The 11,503-nt window shown below is 27.5% G+C and overlaps 1 protein-coding gene across 1 annotated transcript in view; it reads right to left on the bottom strand.

The window, feature by feature from the left end:
• LOC107453638 (E3 ubiquitin-protein ligase arih1) overlaps positions 1–11,280 on the bottom strand; it is a 26,076-nt gene extending 14,796 nt beyond the window's left edge. The window contains 7 exon segments of the mRNA XM_043049914.2: positions 1,081–1,147; positions 3,051–3,106; positions 3,905–3,997; positions 5,728–5,790; positions 7,565–7,646; positions 9,067–9,134; positions 10,975–11,280. Of these exon segments, the coding sequence (XP_042905848.1) occupies positions 1,081–1,147; positions 3,051–3,106; positions 3,905–3,997; positions 5,728–5,790; positions 7,565–7,646; positions 9,067–9,134; positions 10,975–11,202 (657 nt within the window). The 5' untranslated portion in view covers positions 11,203–11,280.
• Positions 11,281–11,503: the final 223 nt, after the last annotated feature.

Consider the following 11,503-nt stretch of genomic DNA (forward strand, 5'->3'; position numbering starts at 1 on the left):
CAATAACCTGAAAGAAAAATAAATAGCTGAAAAGGAATGGATTGCCTAGAGTTAAAAAACACATGAGACAGATAAAACAAAAATACAGAAATTTGTAAACTCACCACATTTTATTTGTTAGACAGCACTCTTTTTTTTAAAAAAATTAAAAAACGTATAAATACACAACATCACTATCTACAGCCACACAGGCCACAAATTAAAAATTATAAAACAATTTAAGAGATGTAAATAGATTTATCTCTTCCTAAGAAAATGTCATCATATTCCTTCTAAAAAATCAGACTCCACGCCTCCCTGATGCACCGACGAACATCAGGGGGCCCACAAAGAAATCGAATCAATGTTCTAAAAACAGGGGGAAAAGAAAAGAATCCCTCACTTCCACGCTGCCATTACTTTTTGTTGAATACTGTTGCACTACGGGAACTCAGCTGACAGGTGTCGCTGCGGGGAAAGTTCAGCCTAATCCCATGGCGTTTCAAAAGCTGCTCCTCGAGATAATCTGCTCCTATAGGATCAGTCCATGCAATTTCTTCCTTGTACAAAGCAATACTTAAAGTCTTATATTTTTGCAACTTATGTCTTTTCTTAAAGACATTAAAATTGTTAAACAGTGTTTAACACAAATATAAAAGAAAGACAATACTTTAAACCTTAGAAAAAAAAGAAGCTCAATTAGAAATTAGAATTATTAATATTGTGTGGAGTGGAATAGTGCCAAATTAAAAAAATTTGCTCAATCTAAAGAAATTAAAGGAGGTACTCTGTCTTAAAAACAGAGAAAAACTCATTGATTTAAACTTAAATTTATCAGAAATAGAAAATTTTTTTTTATAGTATTTGAATATTAAAAAACACGTAAAAATAGCAGTAAACAAAAACGAAATAAAATTAAAAATTGAAAAACAAATTTAAAAAAAAAGTAAACTTCCATATTGTAAACATTTTAAATATTATACATATTAAACATTATAAAATTATATAGTACTAAAAAAAAGTATAAAAATTAACAAATATTAAATAATTTCTTTTTGAAAGTAGTTTTGCTTTTCAAATAATTATGCAATAACATATTACCTCAACAAAACTGTTAGTGATAAGATGCTGATATTTCAATTTCACTATAGGATTAGTAATTAAATTCCTAAAAATAAATATGCATATTAGTCTTTAAAATGATTAAAAAAATAATAGAAATCAATTTGTATTATTTTGATAAATTGGCAATGTTTTTTTACTTTTTTTATGCAGAACAAAGGCTGCATAAAAACTAAATTTAATTTCAAATTTATCAATATAAAGTATTTTTTATTAATTTTCATTGAATGACAAAAAAAATAATAATAATAAATGCATAAATAAAAACTACATGCATAAGGCCAAGAAATTAAACAATAGTATAAACTTAGTCTGATGCAAAAAAAAAGAGAGAGGAAACATCACTACAGTTATAGATCTTAAGTTTACCTAAAGAAGATAATGTTCAACTCAAACAAATGAAAGTCTAGAAACAAGAAAGAGTCTGAGCTTTTATTTCTATAAATACTCTTGTTTTCTGGACTGGGCTTAAACTTAAGAAAAATTGAATATTTAGTTAAGTAAAACATATGTAAGCCTTTGAACTGTTTGGTGTATGTAGAAAAACTTTAAAACTCATAATTTTTCAATGCTATTTTGCAACAAAAATAACTTTATGAAAGAAAATATATTGAGAAATATGATTTTGAAGGGCAAACATATATGAACTTTTATTTATTATTTGCCTTGAATTTTCATATAGACTTCCATCATACTTTGATTATTTAGAAGTACAGTGGAGAAACATTTATACTACGATCGTTTATGCAACGTTTACATTTATACGATGTTTCAGTGGAGTCCCAATTCATTCCTATTCATTTTAATGTAAAAATATATCGTTTATACAATGCACAGAATCGGTTATACGATTATGGATTATCGTATCGTATCGATCGGTTATGGATTTTGTTTACATTTATTTTACTTTTATTCTTCACACTAAACACGGGTCTTTTCTATCATTTAATGCCGAATCAGACATTAGCTTATAAAGGCAAAAAATGTAAAGGAGGCATAAAAAAAAAAGATCGCCTTACTGTGCTGCTTTGTGTAAACTCTGATGGAAGTGAAAAGATCACTCCTTTAGTGGTAGGATAATCAAAAAATCCCAGATGTCTAAAGCATATCAAAACGCTTCCGCTGAATTATGACGCCAATAAGAATGCGTGGAAGACGACCGAAATGTTTACTAGTTATCTGAAAAAACTAGAGAATGTTATGCAGAGGCAAAAACTAAAAATTCTGCTATTTATAGACCAATGTCCAGCTCACCCACCGGTTACTAATTTTTTGGAAAATGTAAAAGTTCACTTTTTCCTGCAAACTGCACAAGTGTGCTTCAGCCATTAGATTTGGCCGTGATAAGGAATCTAAAATTGCAGTATGGAGAGTAGTTAGATGAACTCACTATTCGAAGCATTGTAGAGCCTAATCCCAAGGAAATAAGGGTTCTCCAAACAATGAATATGATTTCGTTGGCATGGTCTCAGATAACAAAGACAACAATAAAGCTCAGCGTCAATCCTCACATCAAACAACCGTAAATAATTTTTTCTGTAAACGTAACGTGAAATAATTAAAGTGAAAAAAAAAAAACAAATTTGGAGTACTAAAAAAAAATAGTAATAAATAAATAAAATAAATGTAACATACATTCAAATTGCTTACTGTATTTTTTCTTTTTTTTTATGGTTATTTGTTTGTTTTGCTTTGTCTAATTTAGAAATTTATGTAAATCAACACGTTTAAGATTAAAATTAACTGAAAACAGAGTTAGTTACGAGTTTTGAAAGAAAAAATCGATTATACGTTATCGTATATACAACGTTTTTCAGTGGTCCCTTCGACGTTGTATAAACGATGCTCCACTGTATGTATTTTTGACATTAACACGACACTGACTTTACTATAACATATGGATATGTACCATAAAATATTTTTCCAAAAAAAAACAGTCTTGTACTTACATAACAGTTTGATCATCAACAAGAATATCACAACCATGAGCAGGACAACTAATTATCTAAAAAATGATAAAAAGTTTTTACAATTTTAAAAATAACAAAAAAGAAGAAAAATATTAAAATTTAATTCCATTATTTGTTTTACAAAAACTTAAACCACTTTAAACTACTAATCAAATAACATTTAAATGAAAATAATTACATCAATAAAACATATATCTAAAGGACATAACACATGTCTACAGGACATTTTGGAACAACACCCAATTTCAGTCAAATTTTTATTGCAAAAAACCATTTTATATATATATTATTATATTATATTATTATGTAATAAATAATTCAAGTTTATGATGAAGTATTAAAACAATTTGTTGAAAGAAATCACTCATTCTCCATACCTGAAATCAGTGTTTTGTATGATTTAATTAGGCTTAAATAAATCCTATTTCTCATTTTAATTTCTACTGTAGATCTAAATAGATTGTTAATGGTTAGAATAATTGTCATTAGGAGCCTGCTACATTAACAGTAAAAAATGTTTTAAGTGGAAAAAAAAATTCAATTATAATTTAAGTATGTTTCAAAATGATTTAACATCAAAGCCTCAAAAATTTTTTTATATCAAAAAAAAAAAAAAAAAAAAAAAAAAAAAAAAAAAAAAAAAAAAAATTNATAATGAAAAAAAAAAAAAAGAAAAAAAAAGCATCTCATTCAGAAATTTATTTCTGAGTAAATTTCTGAGCTTCATTTTAATGCATCTTAAAATAACAATAATAAAAAAACATAGAAATTATTTATAATAAAAATTTTTAATAACTAAAGTTTAAAGAAATATTAAAATTTGAATTTTTTACTTGACTTATTCCTTGATCCATAATCTGGTTTGTAAGGTATTCACTCCAACATTCTGTGCAAAACCGATGACCACAAGCTATGCCAGTCATCATCTATAAATTTAAAACATTTTCCATACTTAATAAAAAAAAAAGATCAAGATATTCAAATGCTGCAAAGCAAATTTAAAATTATACATAAATGATAGCAAAAACTATTTTTAATAAAATTAATACATTAATGAAGAATAACAAAAATCTAAACTTGAAAGATTTAAAATTCTCAACAGCTTTCCTTTATTAGAGTATCTTTCTTTTGAAATTCGTTTGTTTCTCATTCACATTGGTTAATCTGTGTTTCATGCTTTTCTAGTCATTTACACTAGAAAAATAAAAATGTTTAAGCAATTATTGTGAAGTAACAAAACACAGTGATTAATATTATTCATAACTGTCATGGTCAGACCTGAAAACAGACCAAGAAAAAACACCAAATCCCTAACTTGCCTGGCTCAGCATCTTAGTTTATAAAATACCTCTCTAAACATCCCTTCAAATGCACATTAGAAATCCTAAATATGTATTTATAATTTTTGAAAAAAATATTTTTGACAAAAAAGTACTCAAACTTTAAATTAAAAACAAAACAAAAAAAATCACCTAATATTCTTGCTTTCATATTCTTGAAAAGCAAAAGAGTTTTAAAAATTGTGTTGCTCTTGCCTTAGCGTTTAGATTAAAATTTTAATTTTTTATTATGCACAGTGAAAAGGATGAACTTTTTTCTTAAAACATAAATAAGCAACACCCAAAGGTAATAAAAAAGAATAAGCTTACTTTATTACCAAAAAGACAAAGAAACTAGCCTTCATGGAGGACTTTTTGATGCACCAAACAGGCATTTGAGTTACATGGGAAGGAAAACTTCCCACGCTTAGCCCAATGGCAAGGGGATTTTAACCCTTTGATTCATCTATCACTGGAAACATTTTATTCCAGCACAATGAAAGTGTATTATTTTTCAATTTTCAGAATAATTAATATCAGGGGTCTGTCCAGACATTTTGTGAAAGGTCCGTTTTTCGTGAAATTGTGAAAAAATTACTCATATTCTTTCAACCAGGGTCCGCTTTTATGAATTTGTGCAAATAGGGTCCGTTATTGCAAAAAAAACTTTTTCAAGGAGTTTTTGAACTGTAAAGACATACGAGATTATGCTCAATACTGTAAAATTATAATNAAGCTTAAACAATGTGATTTTCAATAATTTAAAAATACACATATTATAATTATTTTTAACAAAAGCAATTTCAAATGAACAAAAAGTTATTTATCTTTTGCTGACAGCTGTTATTCAGTTATTTTGTTTAGACTCTGTTATTCTGGTAAACCTATTAAATGAGAATAAAAGGCTTTAACACCAGAAGCAGGGTATACAAAAGGTTAATAAGTTTCAAAATTCCAGTCTTTGAAGATTTTTTTCCTTCAAAAGAAATGTCATGAAGAAAACATAATCCATTCAGCTTTTTGTGCAAAAAAGGACAATTTCAAACAAAATTTAAAAAAAAAAAAAAAAATGCAAATTTTNTTTACAATACACAAGATGTTTCAATCAAGATAAAAAAATTCGTGAAGGGTCCGATTAAAAGAAAAATCATTTTGTGAAGGGTCCGTTTTTAAGTTAAAATATTTTGTGAAGGGTCCGTTTTTATGAAAAGATATTTTGTGAAGGGTCCGTAAACGGACCCAAATTTCTTCTAAACAGACCCCTGAATATGCACAGCACAATTTCTAAGAAAATAATAATAATCATTTTAAAGATCAGAGTATAATATATTACTCACAGTGGAAGCCATATTCATCATACATATTTCACATTCTAATGTTTGCAGTTTTAATCGGGAATCCTAAATTTTTAATAACAGAAACAGCAAATTATAAGATAAGCTTAAACAATGTGATTTTCAATAATTTAAAAATACACATATTATAATTATTTTTAACAAAAGCAATTTCAAATGAATAAAAAGTTATTTATCTTTTGCTGACAACTGTTATTCAGTTATTTTGTTTAGACTCTGTTATTCTGGTAAACCTATTGAATGAGAATAAAAGGTTTTAACACCAGAAGCAGGGTAAACAAAAGTTTAATAACTTTCAAAATTCCAGTCCTTGAAGATTTTTTTCCTTCAAAAGAAATGTCACGAAGAAAACATAATCCATTCAGCTTTTTGTGCAAAAAAGGACAATTTCAAATAAAATTTAAAAAAAAAAAAAAAAATGCAAATTCTTTGATTTTTATTATGTCAGGCAATATGATCCAATTTAATATGCTTCCTTTTTCTTGTTCCAGCTTTTTTATTTTATTTTTTCTTGAGCAAATCATGAACTTAAAATAAGATCTTAAAAGGAAAGGAATATTATCCAGCCTGCTATATTAGAAATGATATATTTAAATGAAATAAACAGAGTAAAATATTTAACACATTATATAGCTTATATCATTTTCCTATTAACCATACTCTCAAAATTGTTATTTAGTAAAAATATATTTTTTATTGGGTTGATAGTATTATTATTTTTCTTTCCTTAGTTCATTTTACTTAATCTAAAAAAGACATACTACACAGTTTATTGCATCAAAAATGACAAATTCAAATGAAATTACTCACAAATTTCAAGTTTAACAAAGCCTGCAATCAGAACACATTAAATAGGGTCATGTATGAGACAAAAACCTAAACTTTCATTAATAAGTTATATTTAGTAATTGCATTTGAGGCAAAATAAATCATGCAAGTCTCGATGAATTTTACTGTTACAAGTTAATATAAGACTCCATTTAAAAAAAATAAAATAATGAGGAAAAAAAAAAAAACATATTTACCACATTTTAATCGAAAAAATACACTTCATATGCTAATATAAATTTTGTATTGAAAAATAACAAATCAAAAATCTCCCCCCCAAAAGTTTTATATTGTTTTTGCAGTCAGAAAAATCAGAACAATAATTTGTACATTTAATTTTATAAGAAAAGATATGTTTAAGAAATTGAGGTGAAGTGATTTTTGACTCAAAGCAGGTCTCAACTAGCTATAATATGAGACAAAAATCTAAATTTGTATTGCTCTGTTAAATCTGTTTAATATGTGTCAGAATAAACCAATACAGTAAAGTAATCCTTATTTTTATTTTACATATCTGCTTATTGATAAAAAGCATATACTGTTCTAAAAAATGAATTAAATATAAAATAATAATAAAAAAATTAATGAAAATTTAACCTGTTATTTAGGTTGCATTAAACATATTTTGAGTTCAATGGCTCTAAAAATTCACAACTGTTTACTGAAACTGTTATCAAACTCATTTACTTATTTGTTTCCAGGCAAAAATTATTGAAATCTCTGTCTGTCTGAAAACAGCAAAATAAATAAATTTACTTATAAATTTAAAACAAAAAACTTTGAAAACACTTTTGAATGTAAAATTGGCACAATTAGTCAAAAAATGTACAAGATTGTAAATGAAACTATTTAGCTTATGCATCAAATACTGTTCAAATGATTATAATGAAGGCAAATTAAAATGCTTGAAGAGAATATCCCTATAAATGCCCTATAAATGTTCCTTATAAATGTCATATTTTTTAAATTTATTCATGACAGAAATGTTTACCTTAGATGAATCTAATGGTTCTTTAAAGGGATCAATTACATGAGCTTCTTTAAATAAAGTCTCTTGATCGCCATCATAATACCTATAAAATATGTTTATGATATTAACAAAACTTATTTTGATTTGATTAACAGGATTAATTTTTTATTTGGAAATCTCAAATTTGTTTCAGAGTAAGAAAGTTACTAACATGGAGCTTTCTTTTAAAACTTAAATGAGTTCATTTAGAAATTTGGATATAAAGTTCATCCAATTTTGTAGAACATCTAATTTTTTCAAATTCAAGAAAGTTTGCTTAAAATAAAGCATAAAACACAGTGCTTAGCAAGTAAATGATAGGAAATAACTTGAGCATTTAAGAATGCTCCAAGTTTGATTTAAAAAAACCAAGATGAGATTTGTGGAATGAAACTTGTTAAAATAATTTAAAAAAAATAGTAAACATGTGTTATGTGAGCATGGTGTTAAAAAAATAAATAAAGGAGTAAAGTTGAACATTTTAATTAATAAAGTTAAAAAAAAAGATTAAGACTATTAATCACATTGGGTGATTGGGTATTGGAACAATGGGTAAAATGCCAAAATCAGAATTCTCGCAATTTGGTGGATTTGCGCTGTCAAATCCACAGCGAGTGCCTTAAATTGGATTCGACGTACCTGCAAAACCTTCTGGACTCACTTCTTAATCGAATTCAAGTGATTATCAAATCCAGAGGCAGTGTTATATGTTATTATATAATGTTTTTAATAATTTCTCTAAGGGTGACTAATTTTTTGTCCGGTGTGCTTATAACCTTTAATTAAATAAAAAAGTCTTAATTATATATTACAATTTTGATTTTATTTTTCTGTTATAAATAATTCAACTATTAAATTATAAAAAATTAAGCAAGCATAAAAGCGAAACTGATGCCCTTCATAACTTTCTAAAAGTTGAGTTAATATAAAATTTTATAAAATCACTTAAAAATAAAGAAAATAAGAACATAAATTAGTAGGCACAGTAGATTAAGATATTAGTCAGGGCTCGAAAAACAGCCCGTCCTCGGTGGTCAAAAATTCCCCGAGGACAACGAATTTCTCGAATGCGACGTCCGCGCGGACGGCCATTTTTGTAATTCCAGTATTAATGTAATTCCAGTATTAGTAATCTTAGTAACTACTAATTCATTGTGCAATTTATATATATGTTTGTAATAAATAAGAGAAAATTATATTTTTTTATTTATTTAGAAACAACGGGTTAGTTTAAAAGGAGGACAGGTACATTGCTGGGCAAGCCGTCCTCGGAGACGGGTAACATTTCTGAGTTTTTTCGAGCCCTGATATTAGTAGTTTCTTGAAGTTTGAAATATATTCGTACAAAATATTAAAAAAAAATTTAGTACATGCATGATAATCTTTTAAAACAGAATTAAGCATTGCATAACACTTACTGAAAGACATTCTGACGTACTTATTTAATATTTTATTTTCTGAATGAAAAATAAGTTGAAACAAACCTTTCAAAGAGTTTTTGTTTGTCCCATTCAAAGTGGTTTAATAAAATTCTGGTGATCGTAGGAGGAATCTATAAAAAATTGCAGTGATAAATAAATATTCAAATATATAAATAATTATTCAAATAATAAAGTTATAACAGATCATTTTTGTATATTTTCTCATCATTTAACTGAACCATTTTTTTCTTAGTTCATATTATTTAGACCTAATTCTTTTCACAGTTTGTTTAATGATTTATTGATGGTTGTATTAATGTCAACAATAACAAGCATCCTAAAATCAGGTGAAATATAAAAAACTTCAAGTGTATCCCTCCGCTTATGTAATGTTTATGAGATGATAAGTGAACAGGCTTGATAACCTCCTAGGAAGTCTTATTATTGTGATTTGTGTTTAGATTTAAACCCAAATTTACCAATCATAAGAGTTTTCTGTAATTTAAAAGTTCTAAAAGTACGTGAACTGTAAACAAATTTGAGAAACTTAATATCACAACATAAATAAAAGCAAATGTTTGCCAAGTTTTGAGTGTCATCCTCTTATTAGCTATATGTGCGTAAAATATCAACATATGTTATTTTTTTTGGTAGCACGCTTGCAGAGTTCTCTAAATTTGTTCACTTAATCAAAAGTTTAATTGAAAGAATGTATAATATTATAAATACTACAGGTATAATAATATTGAATGGCTTGCTTTTTTAAACTTAGGAGAAAAAAATAAATCAGAAGTAATAAGCTGGAAGTCTTAAGACAAATTTTAGCCCCCCTAGCGCCACCCATCATTGCATCAAAAATCTTTTTTAAATAAGTTTTGGCAACAGTGAGACAGCAAAATGGGGCATATTTCCATATCGTGATTTGTCGCGCCAACTATAATTGTTAAGGTGCCAAATAGATTTCGAACTTGCAAATTTAAAAAAAAAAAAAAACATGTAGATGTTTGCTTGGGGTTGGCTACGATTTATAAAATTTGAGTAGGTCCCTTTCTGTGATGTTTCTTTTTTAGTTTCTAGCGGGCTGCTGCCCGGAAGTTGCCACAACTTGGCGATTATTCTACCACAGATCACGATACGGAAATCTTCCCGCAAAATGCTTAAAAGATGTATTTTTTTCTTTATCATTTTTCTAAAAAAAAAAAGTTACAAAATTAGGTAAAACTCATAGTCATCTTGTAGTCTACTCTTAGTGTACTCAAGGGTCTGTCTGTGTCTAGGTTTTTTTGAAAGGTACCTATTTTGTGAAAATTTTGGCATAATTTGTGAAAAATTGAAAATTACATTAAAAAGTCAGTACAAAAACATGGTAAAAATATAGATTTATCATTTCTTAAGGGATAAATTAATAAAATTTTAAGAAAAAGTATTTTGTGAAACTACCGTTTTTCCTAAAGTTGAATTTGTGAAACTACCGTTTTTCCTAAAATTGAATTTGTGAAGGTACCGCTAAACGGTAGTAAATTCGGCCTGGACAGATCCCTGGTACTAGACATATTTCTTAAGAATCAATTCTAAGAACAAGAACTGGCAGTTTCTCTTTGCGCCCTGGTGATTTTGGAAACGTGATCAGTAATTGAAGTTTCATAGCAATATCAGCTGTTACTTTTCAGGAGCAATAAAATAAAATAAAATAAATTAATAGGAAGCTAATAATTAGTAACTAGGATCTGCGGCGATAGTTTTTCTTGTCAGTACAATCACCAGGAAAACAATTGTTCATTATCAGTTTACGCTATTAAAGATTTGTGGTATAAAATTGCTAACACTTTTTTTGTCATCGTTGGCCTTTGTTTATGGTATTCGCTTTCGATAGTTATATTCGAATTTTTGGGGTCAAAGGTTTAGTACACATTTTTCTTTCCACAAGAAAAACATTTTAATTAAAAAAAATTGCGTATACAAAAATTTTACCTGGAAGACAGTGTTAACTTCTAGTATACATTCAATCATATGTTGCATTATTTGCTCAGTTGATAAAACAACATACTGAAACTGTTCAGATTCGTCTTCATGTTCAGATGTTGAATCATTATCTGAGCCAATATCACAGAACTCATTAAAATTAGAGTCCATGTTATAAAAATTAAAATGATAATTCGACGCGACAAACCTTTGGACTGTTATTTGGATTTTGTGCATATGACATTTATTAAAGCTTTATGTTTGGCGAGTGAAACCCAGCTTTTAGCTTCCCTAAATTGATCAGTTTCCTAAGCCATTCTCACTAACTGCGGTTCACGCAAATTCGATCGCCTTTGAAGCAGATTAAAAGAGTCTAATTGGTGAAATACATTCCCCTGTGGAAAACGCACCAATCAGGCTCTCTTTTTCTCTTGACGGCGATACAAAAATCTAATAGCGAAGCCATTAAATTTATTTAACTAATTGAAAAATTTCAGCTTGATCTTTTTGTTCGAAAACTATGTCTTTTTGAGAACAT

The sequence above is a fragment of the Parasteatoda tepidariorum genome, chromosome 9 (genome assembly GCF_043381705.1).
Source record: "Parasteatoda tepidariorum isolate YZ-2023 chromosome 9, CAS_Ptep_4.0, whole genome shotgun sequence".
NCBI classification, from domain to species: Eukaryota; Metazoa; Arthropoda; class Arachnida; order Araneae; family Theridiidae; genus Parasteatoda; species Parasteatoda tepidariorum.